This window comes from Acanthopagrus latus, chromosome 12 (assembly GCF_904848185.1).
Source record: "Acanthopagrus latus isolate v.2019 chromosome 12, fAcaLat1.1, whole genome shotgun sequence".
In the NCBI taxonomy this organism is placed as follows: Eukaryota; Metazoa; Chordata; class Actinopteri; order Spariformes; family Sparidae; genus Acanthopagrus; species Acanthopagrus latus.
In genome coordinates, this window is record NC_051050.1 from 687,050 (window position 1) to 708,496 (window position 21,447).

Sequence of the window (21,447 nt, forward strand, 5' to 3'; positions counted from 1 at the left end):
TAGCAAAACAGATGTTACATGTCACCACTGGACTACTTTTGCTTTCTAATTTAAGTTATTTCCACGCTGCAGACATTTTAACATTTTATGAACAGGTCTGCCAGAGTAACGTTACATGCACGTCTCAGTTCTGCCACAAATTGTGCTTGGACGTTAAAAACAGAAAAAAATAATAATAATAATAGGGGTTTGGTCCACGTTCAAAATTGAAGATTCTTATCAGTGGAAAAATGCCAACATCGGCCCCAATCCCAATCCTGCAGATCGGATTCCGACATCCCTGCTTATCACAGTTAAAATTTGTCAATCACTGCACAGTCCTAATTTAAGACTCACCAGGCTCTGGAGCCATAGACTTGCCACTCTTATTGTTCGGCTGTAGGTCTATGCGTTCCCTATTGCTGACGGGAAACCTCTGAAGCAGACTGCGGATGAAATATAATGAATTGTGGAAGAGAGTGAGGGGCATTGCAGGCCGAGGTTTTTCTGATCCATCCTTCTTCCTGAGGGTGAGGAAGCGAGTTGGTCCTTTCCTGAAAGGATAAAAGGAGAAATGTCTTTCAAGCTCATGAACTGATTTTTGCTTGTGCTGATCAGAAGCCAAAACATTTTGCAGTAAATGGTCCAAAAGTCTTAGTGTGGTCTTAATATCCTAATATTATATTAATTTGGGTCATCTGAAAAAGCTATTTAAAAAAAAACAAAAAAACAACAGATAATAACAGTACTAACAATTAAGACATATGGGGGAAAAAAATTAAAAGAAAATTATGTAATCAATAAATTCATAAATAAAATGGAAGATTAAATAGGAAAATGAATTAAAACAGACAAATCAAAATAAAGATAAATACCTATAGTCACAAATTAAAACAAGTATCAATTTATGTAAGATGTTAGCTAATGCAAAAATCTCTTTTCACAAGTGTTCTTTTCGTCCAGAATGGGTAAAGTATTTATGTAATGTATGTTGTGTCGATCTGTATGTTGCACACAAACAAGCTGCAAACAGAGACAGACAATAGCCGTTTTTAGACAGAGCACCAAGCCGCCAATTTGCCTGTCCTTTTGGCGACTCGGTCCGCGGTTTTTGACCTGCACTGTTGTTCAACCCACAGCCGGGGAGTTTTAAAAACAAAAAACAGCTGATCACAGCAGTCAGTCCATCACTTCATCCACGGACATCAAGATGAAAAACTGGACAGTTTGGTTTGGTTGTGTTAGCTTGTTGTTGTGTAGGCAAGCTAAGGACGGTCCCTACTTTCAAATTAAAAGCCCCCCGCTAAGAACCCAGTTCTAAACTCCAATGGGGTGCAATGTAAAGCTCTCATTTTGAAGACAAATTCTATGTCACTGTTCACAGCCCAACTTCGAGCTTCACGTCACGTCACATGTTTACGCCTACCTCAGAAGCGGCTTTTGGAAAAGGAGGAACATTACACCTCGGATTTAGAAAGACAGGCCGGCATATTGCCGCCATTACCCTTGGAGCAAATGTGCCGCCTTTTCTATCTAAACAGGGCTAATGTCGAATTTGCGACGGTATTCGGATATGAGGTTCAACATTTGAGCAGCCAGTTCAGGGACATGATTGCTGATTCTGTAGCCGCTTTTAGACAGGGCAGCAAACCGCCAATTTGCCCGTCCTTTTGGCAGCTCGGTCCGCGGTTTTAGACAGAGGCCGGCAAACTGGGGGTCTGTTTTGGTCCACCGATTTTCCGCCACGGAGGGTACACTTATTTCCACCTCACCTGCTATCTAAAAATGAGGCGGAAATGTGCCGGCCTCTGCGTGAGATGGGCGGAAGTGTCAATGACCTGTACTGTTGTGCGACCCACAGCCAGGGAGTTTTAAAACCAAGAAACAGCTGATCACAGTCAGTCCATCATTTCATCCGCGGACATTAAGATGAGCAACTGGACAGCCGCTGAGATCCAGAAGATGCTAGTGTCTCCTTGGTCTCTGTAGCTGTTTGGTTGTGTTAGCTTGTTGTTGTGTCAGCAAGCTAGGAACGGTCGCTACTTTCAAATTAAAAGCCCCCCGCTAAGAACCCAGTTCTAAACTTAAATGGGGTGCATTGGGGGGCGTCGCTTTGCTCGGTTGGTAGCGCAAGACCCATGTGCCGAGGCTCTGCAGCGGACCCGGGTTCAACTCCTGGCCTGGGTCCCTTTGCTGCGTGTCACTTCCCCTCTCTTACCTTGTTTCCTGTCACACTCTTCAGCTGTCAATACTGTCAATAAAGCCAGAAAAAGAAAAAATGGGGTGCATTGTAAAGCTTTTAGTTTGAAGACAACTTCATTGTCACTGTTCACAGCCCAACTTCGAGCTTCACGTCACGTCACCTTTACGCCTACCCTGCAGCTTTTGAAAAAGGAGGAATATTATGCCTCCGTTTTAGAAAGCCAGGCCGGCACATTGCCGCCCTTACCTTGGAGCAAATGTGCTGCCTTTTCTATCTAAAAAGGGCTTGTGTCTCATCTGGTGCTTAGTGCACCGCGTTTGAGGCAACCTCACCTGGAGCCTGCTGAGGTACTATTTGGTAACCTCCAGCTTTTGCTGGCACTGTTGCAGCCTATTGTGAGACCCTCAGGTGGGTGGTGCTCCACTGCTGGACTGCTGTCGTCTTTGATTTTTTGGCTGGGTTCGGACTGGTGTTGGCTTTTTCTTTTTAACAGACAGCAAAGCCTTTTAGGGGGTGGAGCACATGCAACATCAACATTTTTGTTACCAGGATGTAACTCCAGCTCTATGAGTGCTTTCATAGCCCTTTAACCACAAACCCAGCTGAACGCAGTGTTGCTAAGGTTCAAAGCAACTCATGCACAAGAGTATGCCAAATATCAACGATGCCATAGGTATTGAGAAATATCTAAATCAAAGGGCAGCTCTAGAAATTGGTAAAATCTTATCAGAGCTACGGTGCAGACTAGGGGCCAACTCAGTTCATATCTTGGCCTACAATCAGATGATGTTCATTTAGGTTATGTAATCTGGAGGACAGATTATGTTTAGATGCATTTCCTGAAGCATAGCAATATCTGTCTTTAACTGATGTAGATATGTCAGGATTTGCTCATATTTTACAGGATGGTTCATCCCTCCATCATTGCTTCAGTGGTAGTTGCAGGGTGCAATGCGCACTGTACAGCAAGGGAGCCTCATCAAGCTGGAAGGCTTCCTTTGTCAGCACTGAGACTGCCCATGTGATGCACATTGGCTTTCTGGTACAGCTACTATACAGATATCATTAGATCTAGACCAGTGGTCCTCAATAGGTGGCCCCCGAGCCGCATCCGGCCCACCGGCCTCCTGTTTGTGGCCCCCGAACTGTTATTCCTTCACTATGTGTTTTGGTTGGGTCAGCACGTGTATACCGGGACTTGTCTCCATGCCAACGATACACAGATAGCTGGGTCAATCACTGCTGCAAGCGCAACTTTTAACTTTCACTTTCGTTTTCGGAGCAGTTAGCGTATTTACATTTTGCTGGTTGTAAGGGATTGAAAATGGCGTGTCCCAAGTAAACCGCTGTAACAAAGTGGACAGTGAAAATCTCCAATGGAAAGAAGCAGGGACTTGGCAGTTTTCATTTTCTTTTCTACCATGACAAGACCCACGTACCTGACAGGAAAGCGGTAACATAGATTTGTCCTTAAATAGTTTAACATATTTAAGCCAGATTCATCACGTAATTACACACATAGCGATGGTTTAACAGACAGGGAGTCCCTCCCGGCAAACACCCTTTCACTCACGGTCCAAACACTTCTATCATCCTTGTTAAAACTCAACACCATTTAATCACAGAGCAAACCACATGAATTAACCCACAACCATTTTATATAGCATCTTATTCACAAACACATTCACGTACCATAATTACACGAACACCAACAGAATACCCGAGAGTAACCGCGCTACAGTCCACAAGGGGTGTTACAATATGCCAGGAGAAGCTGTGATTAAGATTTCCAATTTGTAATGGCATTATGAGAAGAAGCATAGGAATTTTGAAGAGACATTTTCTCAAAATTCAGAGATAAGCACAACACAAATAAATGCACTGAAACCGTCATATCAAGCAGGATTCTTGTCACTTGACACAATGAAATAAAATAATGCATGGCTGAAGAGATGGACAAAATGTTGGAGGCAAACAAAAAGAGGAAATATTCAACTGTGTATTTTAATTTATGTTAAAATGGAAATAACATTTTATTTTAGTTTGTATTTTGTTGTTTTGAATGAAACAGACATTTTGTTTTGAATATTACAGTATTATTGCACGTGGCCTGACTGAACTCAACACATGGACCTTTGAGTCATTAAAAAACATTTTGTGGCCCTTTAAGATTTGTATTTGAGTACCCCTAATCTAGATCTTCCCTCTAGGTCCTTAGATTTATCCTCTGATGTTGACCCCAAGGCTAAAAGTTGTTACAATTTGCGATGTAGAGCCACAATGACATCTGAGCATCCAGAAAGTCCCTTGTCCATCTCTTCAATTGCATTTCCCATCATTGCCACCTCGTTTTTCTAACCCCTAACCACTTTGACAGCAGGCATTTCATTTTCAAGCACAAACCTGACATCACCCTTGATAATATTCATAAAGTAGCAATGCCAGAAGCTCATCCTTGGGGTCATGATTACAGACAAGCCTACGGAGATGCTGGGCCGAGGTCACCTGTGTCACGTCGAGTCCCTAAACGTAGACAGTGTGCAAGCCTTTGCAGGCCCGGTTGTTGTCATGTTGGCATTTCAACCTTTGGTGCTTCCTCCCACCATGGTTTGTTTTCATAACATTTTCATTTCATAATATCAAGCCAAATAACAATTAAATTACTATGCTCTGAAGTGCAGCCCCCCCATTCTCTGTTTTTTGTGAATTGTATTGTATTGTACGCCATTTTGTCATGTATGGTGTTTACTTGAATCTTTAAGTGCACTGAGTCTATGCTATATAAATAAACCTAGGTCTTGGCAGAGGAACTTACCCTTTGCTCTTCGAAATGTAACCAAGGGATTGGGCCATACGATGAATGAAAGCCCTCTCAGTACTGGACAAGGAGGAGGGAAATTCCATTTCTGTTCAGTAAGGGAAAGGAAAAGGGAAAAATAAGGACCATCATACCTTCCTGCTCACACTGGCACAAATTAGTGATGGGAATTATGACTTTAAATGGAGATAGATCATATGATGCTGTTCCTTTTGTTGAGCAGTTCAAAAGAATGGCATGCCTTTTTGCTTGGGGCTAGGGGTTACTCGTTTTGTCTACAAAAAGAAAAACACTAAGATAATGATAGGCAATGATTTGGATCAGGTTCAAACTTTCATATCCTGATGCATTAATTCTCATGATTCACATGATTTCATTCACACATTTTGTGATTCTTAAAATTATTTTTGGCATTGGTTTATTTTCTTTAAATAATTTGCAACCAAAGCATAGGCTAAGTAAGAAATGGGATTAAATTCATGTTCACCCTTAAAATAAAGTCAATAAATAAATAACAAAAAATATTTCTCAATTATAAAAGGTTTTAAAAAACAAAAGCTATTCACAGATGGTAAAATGCACAAAAAGCTTGTAATAACTCACTACATGTTTACAATTGCGTAGACAAACTAAATATGAGATAATTAAGTGGAAAAGTAGCATTAGAAATTTGACCTTTTGTGGGCAAAATACTTCTCAGAGGGGAGGCATACTCGAGGAACCCATTTGCTGGCTAATCCATATTCTCGTGAAAGCAGTATTCCTACTTCAATCTATAGCTCACTATATTTTTTCTATTTTCATTCTATATCTTTTGGTGTTCCCTGTTTTCTCTCCATCACTCCTCGACTGATCACTTCTGCCAGTCATGACTTCCTAAAATAAATAAAGTGAAAGTCAGATTTAACTCTGTATAAAATTACAATGAACTTAACTGTGTTTAATTTGGTGAAACTTGATAACATGACAATGAAAAGGTGCAACTTAATTTATCAAAAGGGCCAATTTTTTTTACCTAAATCTCTAATGGAATTTAGTGCATGCTGAGGGACACACCTGTGAGCCCCCTCAATCTGTAAAATGGTGCCGCGTGAGTGGCAGCCTGTCACAGCAGCTCTCGCTCACTTTTGAGCTTTTTCCTCTTTTTATATTTCTTTTGCACTTTTTAACTATTCTTTTTTTACTACTCTTTTGAGCTCACTCTTTGGCAGTATGGAGACCAGACTTGCATTCTTTGTTCTGGTCTCAATACTTCTTTTTTCAACTTTTTCCACCATGTCCGGGGAGCCTGTATGCAGACCTATTGTTTACAGTAGGGATCAGCTGTTGGCCATCAGTAGTGCCGCTGTGCCGCTGCACGAGCGCCTGATGTCCCTCGCAAGCTGAGGAAGAGGAGAAGACGCGGGTGCCGTTCCAGAGCTGTTCGTCAAAGCAGGAGGACACGCTACAGACCCGCCCTCTTGTCTGTCATCATGGGGAATGTAAGATCTCTCCCCAATAAGATGGACGCTGACCCAGCATCAGAGTGCAGCATCATGGTGCTCACTGAGACGTGGTTAACGGAGCTGACCCCGGATACGGACGCTAATCTGGACGGGTTTCAACTACGGCAGGCAGACAGGACGGCAGAGAGTGGTAAGAGGAAAGGAGGAGGGCTGGCAGTGTTTGTTAATGACAGTTGGTGTAACTCTGGGCACATCACGGTGCAGGTGAGAACAGGTCTGCAGTAAGGACATTGAACTTTTAGGGAGGCCATAGGACTCCCAAGGGAGTTCACACAGGTGATTGTTTGCACCCCCCCTTCTGCTAATGCTGATGCAGCTTGTGACGTCATCCACTCAGTCACAAGCTCACTGCAGACACTGCACCCACAGGCCTTCTTCCTCATCTCTTGGGACTTCAATCATGCCTCTTTGTCCTCCACTCTGCCCACATTCACACAGTATGTCACCTGCCACACCAGAGACAATAAAACACTGGACTTATTGTATGTCAACATCAAGGAGGCATACAACTACTCATCCCCCCTCCCTCCCCTGGGAAGATCTGACCACAACCTGGTGCACCTCCTGCCTGTGTACAAGCCCCTTGTAAACGGGCAACCAGTAGAAATCTGCACAGTTAAAGCATGGACTGAGGAGTCTGAGGAGGCTCTGAGGGACTGCTTTGACTCAACTGTGCAGGAAGAACTGTGTGTTTCTCATGGGGAGGACATTGACAGCTTAACAGGCTGCATAATGGCCTATATAAACTTCTGTGTTGATAACACTGTACCCACCAGGACTGTACGGTGTTTTTCAAACAGCAAACCCTGGAATAATCCGGACATAAAAGCCCCTCTTAAGGAGAAAAATAGGGCCTTTAGGTCAGGAAACAAGGAGAAGCTGTAGGCTGTGCAGAAGGAGCTGAGGAGGAAGATCAGAGGGTGGAAGAACAGCTACAGGAGGAAGATGGAGAAACCAGCTGCAGCAGAGAAAGGTCAGTGGAGTCTGGAAAAGCCTTAAAACCATCTCAGGGCAGAAGACTCCAGACTCCCAGGCTGTGGGGGATCAAACATGGGTGAAGGACATGAATCTGTTTTTCAATAGGTTTGACCAGACACCCACCCCTACCCTGGCCCAGCCATCTGTGCTGCCCCCCACCACCTCTTCCATCCCCCCGTTTACTGCCACATTCTCACCTCTACCTCCCTTTCGACGGCTTTCATGTCACAAGACCCTCCCCCCACATCCAAGACTCAGCCCCCCTGCTCCACTCTGTCCCTTTCTTCTCTCCAGGTGAGAAATGAGCTGAGGAAGATGAAGGTGAAGAAGGCTACGGGTCAAGATGGGATCAGCTCCAGGCTCCTCAAGTCCTGTGCAGAGCAGCTGTGCAGGACTGTGGAATATATCTTCAACATGAGCCTGAAGCTGGGAAAAGTGCCACTGCTGTGGAAAACCTGATGAAGACCCTGGAGCAGCTAGTCCTCGTCCATCTCCACCCTCTGGTGGTTCCTTTTATGGACCCTCTCCAGTTTGCATATTAACCTGGCATCGGAGTGGACGACGCCAGCATCTTCCTCCTAGACAGATCACTGTCTCCCCTGGAGAAGCCCAGAAGCACTGTGAGGATCATATTCTTTGATTTCTCCACTGCTTTCAACACTATACAGCCTGCACTCCTGACGACAGAGCCTACAGAGAACTTATTCAGGACTTTGTGGACTGGTGCCAGCGGAACAACTTCTAGCTCAACGCTGGCAAAACCAAAGAGCTGGTGGTGGATTTCTATAGGCATAAACAACCCTGCACACAGGTGAACATCCTGGGAATGGACATTGAGATGGTGACATCTTACAAGTATCTGGGAGTTCACCTGAACAATAAACTGGACTGGACTGATCACACTGCAGCTACATATAAGAAAGGTCAGAGCAGACTGTATCTGCTGAAGAAGCTCAGGTCCTTTGGGATGCAGGGGGCACTCCTGACCTCTTTCTATGACTCTGTGGTGGCATCAGCCATTTTCTATGGCGTAGTCTGCTGGAGCAGCAGCCTCTAAGCGGCAGAAAGGAGGAGACTTGATAAACTAACTAAGAAGGACCACTCCATCCTGGGATGCCCTCTTGACACTGTGCAGGTTATTGAGGAAAATGCGTTTTGGTTGATAACTCCCATATACTTTGTCGCACATTCATTCAAAAACCTTATATCCATGCGTTCCATGAGTGGTGCTGAGTCTCATGGTATAGGCCACGCCCATTTCCGCCTACATTTTTTTTTTCACTCCGTCACATCACATAAATGTTCATAATTGTGTTCCCTGGACTGATGAAGCTTTGTGTAAAATTTGGTGTAAATAGGCCAATAGGTGGCGCTCTGGTCGCAGTCTAATTAGTTTGAATGGAAAGTAAATGGGAAAATCTTAAAATTCTCTTCAAAACTCATCAACTTTCAACCTCTTCTTGTGCTTCATGCTTTGAGCTACAGATACCATTCCATGTTTTAAAGAGTCAGAAGACCTTGAACTGTTGGGCATGTATTCAGTTTATAAAGATCTTTTACAGTTTTCAAGTCATTAAAGTTTTAGTTTTAAGGATTTTTAGGCCATCTTATGATTTTGTAATGGGTGTGTATTGTGTGAGCTAGAGAGCGTGACATCATTGCTACAGTGTAGAGCAGCTGGAAGAACTGGAGAAAAAATTCTCTTCAGCTTGATTCGGATCCCACATCTTTTACATCACATAGACACTATATACATAGAAATGTGGAACATCTTGTTGGCTTTCAGCTGATGGTCCTATTTCAGATGTAGGACTTACACTTTTGGCAGTAGAAGTCCTAGAGCGCCAAGCACTCCAGCAGCTCCCCCATAAGCTGTAATGTTAATTTTGGGCCTAGGTTTCTGGAGGAGAGCAGACAGAAACTCTCAAAATATAAAAAATGACATCACAGATTTCAGCAATGTCTCTTGTTATTCAAAATATAAATATTTTGGCGACAACCCCTACACTTATTTAAAAACTGTTCAACTTTTTAAGCTCTTTCAGCCCTCTTACTTTTTAGCTTTCATCATGCAGCACCCAACATTAGTTAATCAGTTCTTCTCTGATCTGGCTGGATTCTCTGGATTTTTTTCAAGATCTCCCACACAGACTCCCAAGAGCAAGCACAGTTAGATGGAACTTCCATATCTGTGCTGTGAACACTGTGTTTGAGCGCGAATGTGACATCATCCAGTGTTTTGAAACCATCAGGGGAGTTTGAGCCTACCACTGTGCGGGAAGCTTGAGGGTTTGTCCAGTTACTGGGCTATGATACTTTCAGCTTCTTCCTTAAACTATTTCGTTGCATTATGCCTCATGTGGACATTTTCTTCAGCCAGCTCAAGAAGCAGACCATCAACTCAGTCTTTGTCCGGGGTATCATGCAGCAGTACATGAACTTTTTCTGACTTCAGCATACATCATTTAAGATTAGCGGGAGCAGGCCACCAAATTATAAAGGAACAGCTTCTTCATCGCAAGGCGTTGCGTGTGGAAGCCCTGACGGCAGCATGCCACAAGGTGCGTGGACTGCAAGGGCCCGTTCAACGCTGCTTGCAGCTTTAATTTTGCTATTGTTTCTGTTCCTGTATTATGTTTCTGTTTTTGTAATATTCTGTCGCTGCTGTGACAAACAAATTTCCCCGTCTGCGGGGCATTAAATGATTTCTGATTCTAAAAATCTGGCTTACTTAGAAGAATCAGTGACATCACAGGTACTTGGAAAAACTTCAGGCCATTTCAGTTTGGATTTCTAGCGTCCACCTCTGGGTATCCAACGAGCGTGATATATATTGAAACAATACATACAAGGGGATGTGTCAGATGCCACTCAAACGCACATCTTCTGTCCTCGTCTTGCTTGTATGCACATTAGCCATGTGTTCAACAGCAAAAGCATAATTTTAACATGAGGGCAGAGGAGGTCATAGAGGAGGAGACTTTCCAGTGTTACTGTGTCAGACTCAAAACACAACTGGTGGGAGTTGACGGACGACAGACAGAGGAGCAAAACCAGACCAGAGCCAGAACGCAGCGGACACACATCCAGTGGAATTGCAGAGTTAAGAAGTATTAGGGGGTGGGCCGTCAGGAGGTTGCATGAAATGCATCCTGGTACATGTAGGCAGGCTATGCAAGCAGAAAAACTTTAATAAACCAACTTTCCCTGCACTGGGGATGTTACTGTCTCAGTTAACAACATGGGGGAATCCGAAATAGATGCCCAGGCCACCTCAGCTGGCTCCTCTTGATGTGGAGGAGCAGTGGCTGTACTTCGAGCTACCTCTACCTGGGTGACAGAGCTCCCTCACCCTATCCCTAAGCCACTTGTATCCAAGATCTTATACTTTTTGTCATGACCTAAAGTTCATGGCCATTGGTGAAGGTAGGAACGTAGACTGACCGGTAAATCAAGAGCTTTGCCTTTTGGCTCAGCTCTCTCCTCACCATAACAGACTGATACAACGACCGCATTAATGCGGTCGCTGCACTGATCTGCCTGTCAATCTCACACTCCATCCTTCCCTCACTTGAACTCCTTCACTTGAGGCAGGAGCTCTCCCCCAAGCCGGAGGGAGCAAGCCACCTTTTTACGGTCGAGAACCATGGCCTCAGACTTGGAGGTGCTGATTCTCATCCCAGCCGCTTCTCACTCGGCTGCAAACCACACCAGGACATGCTGGTGGTCCTGGCTCGAAGGAGCAAACAAGACCACATCATCTGCCATAAGCAGAGATGAGATCCAGCGGCTCCCTAACCAGAGCCCCTCCGGCCCGTTGCTGTGCCTAGAAATTCTGTCCATAAAAATAATGAACAGAGCCGGTGAAAAAGGGCAGCCCTGCCGGAGTCCAACATGCACTGGGAACAGGTTTGACTTACTACCGGCAAGCGAACCAAAGTCCTGCTCCCTTCGTACAGGGACCACACAGCCCTTAATAGAGGGTCTCCGACCCTGTGCTCCCGGAGCACCTCCCACAGATTGCCACAAGGGACACGGTCGAATGCCTTCTCCAAGTCCACAAAACACATGTGAACTGGTTGGGCAAACTCCCAACTCCCAAGATAGAAGCAACAAAATAAAATACCACATAAGAACGGAATAAGAATTTAAAATATTAGTTAAAAGCCTGATTAACAAGGTGTGTCTTTAACCTTCCCTTGAAAATATCAACAGTCTCTGCAGACCTGAGGCTCTCTGGCAGGCTGTTCCACAAGTGGGGGCCATAGTGGCTAAATGCCGCCTCACTGTGGGTTTCAGTTGAGTTCAGTTTCTTTGGGTGACAGGGGAGGGGCAACCATTGCACCAAACTTTTACTTTGTGGTTTGTTTTTGGGTTTTTTTTCTTATTGTTTTGTCTGTTGTTGGCGGAGGGGTCTCTCTTTGTGCATGCTCAGCCAGACGAGGACGGCGTGCACAACTGTATCTTGGAACAGGCTCTCTCTTTCTTTAATAATTATGGCTAGGCCACGTCCCGGTGTGACTGTGAATAAATCAGGTGGCATTCAGGTCATTTTTGTCAGTTGGAATGTGAAATCCTTAAACCATATGGTGAAATGTAAAAAAGTACTTTCACATCTCAATCAGCTCAATGTGGGGATCGCCTTCCTCCAAGAAACCCACTTGACCACCTTTGATCATTTTGGACTGCGGGGAGGATGGGTGGGTCAATTTTACCACTCCAACTTTCACTCCAAATCTAGAGGGGCTGCTATTCTTATCAATAAAAGTGTCCCATTTGTCATGACCAGCGTAAAAGCAAACTCTGCTGGTCGTTATATGTGACAGTGGTAGGCAAACTGGATAGCACCCCAGTCATACCGGCGAATTTGTACGCACCCAATGGGGATGACAGCAATTTTTTTTTCCAAGATTCTTTTCACGTTTGCCCAACATGGACATGCATCACCTCATTTTAGGGGGTGATATGAACTGTGTTTTGTCACCCACTCAATCAAGCTGTTTCTTGATTCTTATAACATAGCTGACACTTGGCACTTCAGAAACCCCACACGCAGGAGTTACTCTTTCTACTCACCTGTGCACAAAACTTATTCACGCATTGGTTATTTTTGTAGTCAGTTGCTTCCTATGGTCAAAGAGTGTGAATATCAAGCCATCGTTATATCGGATCATGCTCCTTTGCTGTTGACTTTATGCATACCAGCCTCACATGATACTTATCATCCATGGCATTTTAATACTTTGCTTCTTTCTGATGCTGACTTTGTCAAGTTTGTTTCGAAGGAGATTACAGAGTATGTGGCGTGTAATCAAACACCGGGAATGTCCTCCTCTGTCAAAAGTATTTTGGAACTTGACATGAAAATAGCCAAAACACTGTCTCCTGACTTATCAAAACAAAGACTGACACTTCAGACTGAATTTAATCTCCTGTCCACGAGGCATGCTGAAAATCTTATAAATCGGTCACGGCATAGGACTTATGAATATGGGGAGAAGACTGGCAAAATTCTGGCTCAGCAGCTACGACGAAAATGCCAGTCATGCAATAACGGAGATTAAGGATGAGATGGGCGCTACACTTATAGATCCCTTGGAGATCGACCAGTGCTTCCACAGGTTTTATTCAAAGCTGTATACCTCGGAGTCTAGTGATGATGATTCTATGTTTGACTCTTATTTGGCAGCATTACTATCCCCACGATTGATGCTGACACTGCTGCCACCTTAGAAAACCCATTCTCAAAAGAGGAATTTGTCAATGCAACTAGGTCTATGCAAAATGGAAATATCCTATCTTACTTTCAGTCTATAAAGAATCATTTGGTTCTGGTTCACTACCTGAAACGATGAGACAGGCAGTTGTTTCGTTGATCTATAAGGAAGGTAAGAACAGTCTAGAATGCGGCTCTTTTCGTCCCATCTCTTTATTGAATGTCGACAGTAAACTGCTGGCCAAAATGTTAGCCCTTCGTTTAGAAAATGTTTTGCCCTCTGTAGTTTCGGATGATCAGACCAGATTTATTAGAAATAGTCGATCGTTTTTCAATATACGGAGATTAATGAATATCCTTTATAATCCCACTCGCTCGATGCTGAGAAAGCATTCGACCGGGTTGAGTTGGGTTACCTTTTCTACACTTTAAAGAAGTTTGGATTTGGTACAAAGTCTATTTCTTGGGTTTGTGTTCTTTACTCTCCCTTTAGCAGCAATTCGTACAAATAATACTCTTTCCCCCTTCTTCCCACTATGCTGTGGAACGAGACAAGGCTGTCCTTTGTTCCCCCTGCTTTTTGCTCTGGCAATTGAACCACTGGCAACTGCACTACATAGTAATGTCTCGATTAAGGGCATACAGAGGGGCAATACTGAACATAAAGTGTCCCTCTATGCGGACGATACGCTATACTTATCTGACCCATTGAGCAGCTTACCACTGACTCTTAGCTCATTGGATACATTTGGGAAAATATCTGGTTATAAAGTGAATATACAGAAGAGTGAAATCATGCCCATAAACCCTGCTGCTGGATGTATTTTGTTTGATCCACTGCCTTTCAAAGTTAGTAGGAATAAATTTAAATACTTAAGAATTTGGATTACACATAATTTTAAACATCTTTACAGAGCCAATTTTCTCCCTCTTGTTGACTCTCTGAAAAATGATCTTGATCACTGTAACTTGTTACCATTATCGTTAGGCGGTAGAATAAATACTATCAAAATGAATGTGCTACCCAGATTTCTGTATCTTTTCCAATTTTTTAATCGAAATCCTTCTTTTTGCTTATTGATATGTTGTTGTCCTCATTCATTTGGGATAGAAAAAGTGCCTGTATACGTAAAATTATCTTACAGCGACACCGCAAGAATGGTGGACTATCCCTGCCAAACTTTCAGTATTACTACTGGTCGGCTAATATACGAGCTATGTTACACTGGCTTAACCCGATAGAGGATGGCAGCCCGCTGTGGTTACAGTTAGAACACTTGTCATGCAGACCTACCACTTTACATTCTTTACTTTGCTCCAAGCTCCCATTGCCAGAACCTGTATGCAGATATTCTATCAATCCAGTGGTTAAGCACTCTCTGAAGCTTTGGATGCACTTCAGACCAGCATTCTTATTTACAGACTTGTTGATTAATGCCCCAATATCGAGGAACAGTATGTTTAAGCCCTCTGTTATAGACAGCTCCTTTGATATCTGGACTGGTAGTGGATTGACCACTTTAAGAGACTTGTATGTCGATGGTACTTTTGCACAGTTTGAGCAGTTGAGGTTAAAATATAACATTCCTATTTCTCATTTCTTCAGATATTTACAGCTTCGCAGCTTTGTTGCCTCACATTCGACTCACTTTCCGTTATTACCACCCAGCTCTCTCCTTGATTCTCTTTTAAAACTTACTTCTGGCCGTAAAGGGCTTATCGGCGTAATTTATGTCACTCAACTCTCATAATTTGGAACCCCTGACGCATTTAAAGAGTCAATGGGAGGAGGAATTGGGCATAATGTTCACTGAGGATGAATCGGATTCTGTATTAGATGGAATACACTCATCTTCAATCTGCTTAAGACATAAGGTGATACAATTCAAGATTGTGCACAGGCTACACTGGTCTAAAACGTGTCTATGAAAGATCATACCGACTACTGATCCGGTCTGTGACCGCTGTGGGATAGCAATGGCGACTCTGTCTCATATGTTCTGGTCCTGTCGGAATTAATAGGTTTTTGGCGACCTATTTTTAATTTCTTTTCTGACTTGTTGGATGTACGCATAGAACCTCCTGCCATAATAGCAATATTTGGTGTTGTACCTCGGGAACAACATAGCAGGAGCATGGTAGCCTTTGTCATTCTTCTGGCTAGAAGGCTGTTATTGCTTAGATGGAAAGACAGGTGCCCTCCAACCTTAAACCAATGGATCAGAGATCTTCTGCACTATCTCACTTTGGAGAAGATCCGCTACACCATGAGAGGCTGCACCCACACCTTTTACTCTATATGGCAACCAGTTTTAGATCAGGTTGACAGAATGGATGCTCCCTTCACTTCGAGTATGTAGATGTGACCCTTCATTCCTTCCCCCTCCTTTTTTTCTTTCTTTTTTCTCTTTCCTTTTCTTTTTCATGAGTTGTTCTTTTTTACTCATTTTATTTTTTTTCTCTTTTCCTTCATGTATCATATGTTTCTTGATATGATGGACCTGTGTTGGTGCAGTGGGGTTGGGTTGTTGTTGGGGGTGGGACTGCGTTGGTACGTATCAGATTGTATGCTCGATTGTGTCTTGTGCAATTCACAAAAAAAAAAAAAAAAAACGCAATAAAGATACTGCCAGGCTCGATAGGACTCCTTCAGCTTCACAGCATCCCTTACTTCCGGAGTCCACCACCGGGTTCGGGGATTGCCGCCACGACAGGCACCGGAGACCTTACGGCCACAGCTCCGGACAGCCACGTCAACAATGGAAGTGGAGAACATGGTCCATTCGGACTCAGTGTCCCCAGTCTCCCTCGGGATCTGGTCAAAGCTCTACCGGAGGTGGGCGTTGAAGACCTCCCTGACAGAGGGTTCTGCGTTTGGGTCTGCTGGGTCTGTCCAGCTTCCTCCCCTGCCAGCGCATCCAACTCACCACCAGGTGGTGACCTGTTGACAGCTCAGCCCCTCTCTTCACCCATGTGTCCAAGACATATGGCCGGAGGTCAGATGACACAACTACAAAGTCGATCATTGACCTCCATCCTAAGGCATCTTGGTGCCAAGTGCACATATGGACACCCTTATGCTTGAACATGGTATTTGTTATAGACAAACTCTGACTAGCACAGACGTCCAGTAACAAAACATCACTCGGGTTCAGATCGGGGAGGCTGACCTTAGTTTTCCTGTTAGATCCAGGCGTATGTTACGTTATTTTTTGGGAAGTAAGTTGCTCTTGTTTTAGTTACCAACTAATGTGGTCTCCCACCTATTTTTGAGAGCTCCGTCGGAAGAGTTGCTGGAGTTGCGTTCATGGGAGTAATGTTAATTTTTGCCTCTATTTTAGATTAAGTCATAGTCTTTAAACAAAAATGCTTGTTAGTTTTAGTCACGGCCGACCACAACTTGAAACATTTTAGTCCAGTTTTACAAAAGTCATTACGTTAGTCAACTTTTCGTAATTGCTTTGCAGTGCTTCCCATACACTGACAAGACTGTGGCGGCCCGCCATAGTGTAATTTTCACACCATAGTCTAATTATGGAATGTGAAAAAATATTCCAACTTTCCAACACATACCGACATTTCAGTATCTCTTTTGTTAGCATTACTTTTAATGACTTCAGTACTGCTAATTCAGGGCTGTATTAGTGAAAAAAAATAAATAATATGAAGTTGTTTTCGAAATTGGGGCAGTGCACTTCACACCCTCGGAGGCTCCTCCACTCGCACACACACACACGCCGAAGCAGCCATGAATTAGTTAGAAAATGACAAAAATGTCACCTATGACTGACTGTTACGATGAGTTGAAGAGTACCAGAAACATCTAGTTTGTTGTGTATTCACAAAAAATCTGATTTCATGTAAAACCGTTGGCATAAATAAATCCAGTGTTAGAGAAAGGAATATTGGATAATATTATGGATATTTAGCTTGATAATTAGCTAGAGGATCCAACCCCTTTTCCGACAGTAGTAAAATTACATTCCGCATCCGAGTTGACCCACTATAAATTGTTACCGACGCCAGAGCCGCACCCAAAGGAAAATGAGATGGAAGCACGCATGAATGAGCTCATATGAAATATAAATGCTTATCATGTTGAAATGCAGGCATATTTTTGTAGATGTGTTGCTAATAATGATTTTTTTACATGTGGCACCTTGAAAAGGGCAATCTCAAAATCTGACCCACGCTCTCCAGGTGTCCCACCCAATCGGCACCCATGTCCGACACAGTACATTATCCCACCCCCCCCAAGCGCCAAAGTCTCAGAAAATACTGTGGGAAACACTACTTTGAGTCATGAAAATAAAGATTGGTGTATGGTGTGCTCAGTGTAGCTAAAAGCAGAGTGTACGTAACAGTTAAAGCTGCTGTGTAGAAAGCTTATGAGTTGGTGTCTGAGGCATATCGTCGGAGATTCACGTCTTGAGAGAAATCTGTTGAGCAGACCATATTAGTCTTAGGAGTTTGCCATGGAGTTAGTCATGCATTTCAATTGTGGGTGTAATTCGCAGGGTGTTCGTAATTGAGAAGCTGTGTGCGATTTGATTGTCTTGAAGCAGTTTAAATTCCTTCTCACATTTCTACCTATGTTAATGAACATAAAGTGATGAAAGTCTGTAGATTTTAACTCAGGTCACAGCTAGAATGTTTTGTTTTTTTTTACACATTTACAAAAACAGAGACCCTAATCCTTATATGTTGCTTATGGTTAATATTTTCAACTGTAGGGAGATGACGAGAGATCTTATAACTTATTTCTGCAACAAACAAATTCAAACACTGTTGAAATTTTGTATACATCTTCTTACGTCATGTCTTCATTACTGCATCTAATTAATTAGAGCAGTATCAATAAGAGCATTCTGAAGTATTGGTATTGATAAACAGTCTCAGTATCGGCATCAGCATTGTTTAAATCCACATGTAACAATCCTCATCCATACATGTAACACAATAACTAACTTTACAAAGACAGCCAAACTGAAGAGTTCTGCTTTCAATTTCTGATATAAAACAATAAAAACATTATTACCTTTTTGGTCACTGTATCGGAACCTCTCCAGAGAGAGGTTCACTGCTATCTTGACTTCTTCATCGAGGCTGGTGGAGCTGGAACAACGCCGTGGTGTGTTCTGGCTTTTGGTTTGTTTTTGTGAAGCTGTGCCATGATTTGACATGATGCACTGTAAAAAAAAAAATAGAGTCAAAAATCTGTATGTTTCACCACAGTGACAGCAAGAACACTTTTGTTCACCAGGTGTGGGCAAAACACACATACAAGTGAATATTTCCTCGTATTGCTAAGTAACATGCCATCCTGATCATCAGTTGTGCTGTGTCCTGACCCAAATGTTTTATTTTTATTTATTTATGTATTTATATATATATTACATTACCAGTTAGATTACCAGTTAAACCTGAGCTATTTTTTTACCCTGCAGTTTATACTTTCTCAGAATTGCTTGCTGATGATAGAAAATGATTTAATAAAATTATGAAATATAATATTGTATATTATATATTATCATATTGAAAGTTTTAAAATGTTATTTTGGGAAAGTTGGCTGGTATATAAATTGTATAGTAATAGAGTAATAAAAAAATATAGTTGATGATCCAACAAAGCATCAATCATGCATGAATTAAAAAAAAATCATCATTAGGTGCGGCGCTAATTAGGAGAAAGTATGGTATAGCATGCTAACTTTATTAGACATCTTTAATGGACCCAGATTACATGAGAGGTTAACTAATGGAAGCACTGGGAACACTTGGAAATCACTCACAGGCACACTTGTGTGACTTACTTCGAGTGATGGGGAATGACATGAAACAAATTATTTATTTATTTATATTTATATTATATATATATATATATATATTATATTTATATATATTTATATATATATATATATATATATATATATATATATATATATATATATATATATATATATATATATATATATATATATATATATATATATATATATATATATATATATATATATATATATATATATATATATATATATACACACACATATATATATAAAAATATATGCTTCATGAGAATTTGATGCAGTATCACATTTCGAACAAGTGAGGGCAGGGGCAAGAAAACACTAGGAACCGAACAGTCTACAAGTTACAACCAATGTTCCACAATACCAAGGAATTCAGCGATTCAACCATTTAGAATCCTTTATCATTATCAAAAGGTTCACAGAAGCTCCCCCTGCCCTCTTACTTCAATGACTAAATGGCTTGAAGTCCACGAGGGAAATCAGACCTTTGGAGAAGTGTGGTAATTAGCCATGTGGACATTTCAAAATAACATTTTAGCCCCGCCCCATGCTACAGCAAAACATAGTGAGGAGACAGATATACTTTCATAAAAGTCACTTGTGATGACAACAATGTACTATATGTTCTACTACTACGCGTTTCTGCTTAAGAATATACAAAGAATCATTATGTGAATTCTGTTGTTCTTACCAACTGTATGGATTTATGTCTAGACTCAAACTGGAAAGGGTCGGAGAACAGCTGCACGGCTGCTGTGTGAAACAGAGGGGAAGATACCGTTAAGGATTTACAATAACGTTACATGTTAAACGTTGCTGTGACGCATGTGTGAATGACTGTCAGTGTACACGCTGACTTTACAGTAAAAAAAAACAACTATGTATTTACTTCATTTATCATCTACTTGTGGGACTGGGGTAATAGATAATACAATGAACTTAGTAAATCGTTATTCATACAGTTAGCGAGGCCATTTTGTGATGTGTTGTTAGCGGAGTTTGCTTCCAATAAGCCTTTCCACAAGTAGGTGGCGTCGCCCATTTCGTCGGTATCGAAACACGCTAACGTTAACTTTAGATGAACGGGTCCGAGACACATCATGACAGAGAATAGTAACGTTAGCTAGCCAACGTTACCTGTCCAACCTTGTCTTAACACTAACGTTAAGTCATGTAAATATTGTCAGTTATTGGTTATCGGTATTGTTTCTTATTAGCTTTTAAAGATAAAGAGCACTCAGAACTTACTTCATTAATTCGTTGAATCTACGCACGTCTTCCGTTCCGCCGGCAGTGTTGCCGCCAATAACGGAAGTAACAATAACTTCCGGTCTGACTCCTTCAAACTATCGAGAGCCAAACGGGTCAAAATTAGTGCAGGCTCGTTTCAGACGAGCCCCTCGGCTTGAAAACGAGCGACATCAAGCGGCCAAGAAGCCTCAGATACGCTTAACGTCCTGTTAGATCCGATTCTGATTCATCAAAATGTTGGCAGACCCATACATCAGTTTGTACTCGCTCTCCGATTGTTTCAATAATGACGGGGGCCCATTTAAATACTACATTTCAAATGAATACTCATTTGAATTAGCATGAGTTTACTGCTATATAGGGGCCAACACTGACCGAGAGGAAATTTTGTAAAAATTTTGCACAGAGCCTTAGTGGCTCATGGGGAAGTAGTCACCTGGGTTTCGTGTTATAGACATACCAATGTGGAGATATGCAACACTTCGTGTTTTGAGCAAAATGTACAATAAGTTGTTATTCAATAACTTCAGTATTGTTTGTAATATTAAAAATCTTTTAATAAGTTTTTGTCAAGAGAGTCCAAAGTTTAGTGCAAATCGGTGAAATCACCTGGGAGGAGTTTGAAAAAGTAGGTTTGAGACATTTCGTGAATTTGCGAGAAAAAAAAGACGGTGGGCGGAAATGGGCATGGCCTATATCACAATATTAAGCACAATTCAGTGAATGCATAGATATTAGAGCCCAACCGATATAATATTTTTAAGGCCGATACCAATAGAAATATTTGGTGATTTAAACATCCAATATCAGCCAATAATATTAAAAAATAAATACATCCAGAAACATGTAACAAATGTAAACATATTTCCTTTTCATTAGTTATATGTAGTTATGTATGTGTCCTCACTGAAATATGATAATGTAGTTTAAAGTAGTCTAAACTTGTTTGTTTTATTGTCACAACAGATCAGAGAAACATCAAAACATTACTTAACAGCGATGTGTAACTGTACTTCTTGATAGCGGAAGAGCTTTGATTGATGATATTTCTGGTTTGTTTATAAAATCCTGAAACAAGGAGTCAGCTGCTGCAACGATGGCCTCTTTTATGATCTTAGCACTTAAAGTGTAACAAACAAACAAAGAATAAATGGAGCACCTGTCAGTCCTCATAGAGGGAATAG

The 21,447-nt window shown here is 42.0% G+C and overlaps 1 protein-coding gene across 6 annotated transcripts in view; it reads right to left on the bottom strand.

Annotated features, from left to right (window-relative positions):
- LOC119029468 (3'-5' RNA helicase YTHDC2) overlaps positions 1 to 20,409 on the bottom strand; it is a 57,386-nt gene extending 36,977 nt beyond the window's left edge. For 2 of the 6 annotated variants that reach the window (XM_037116287.1, XM_037116285.1), the window contains exons 1-4: positions 19,704 to 19,765; positions 18,238 to 18,388; positions 4,998 to 5,088; positions 337 to 533 (exon numbers count right to left, since the gene is read on the bottom strand). In XM_037116287.1, coding sequence (XP_036972182.1) covers positions 337 to 533; positions 4,998 to 5,088; positions 18,238 to 18,382 — 433 coding nt within the window. In that variant the 5' untranslated portion in view covers positions 18,383 to 18,388; positions 19,704 to 19,765. Of the gene's footprint in view, positions 1 to 336; positions 534 to 4,997; positions 5,089 to 18,237; positions 18,389 to 19,703; positions 19,766 to 19,972; positions 19,991 to 20,260 lie in introns of those variants that run through there. The other 4 variants (XM_037116288.1, XM_037116286.1, XM_037116289.1 and 1 more) reach the window with 4 other exon arrangements.
- Positions 20,410 to 21,447: the final 1,038 nt, after the last annotated feature.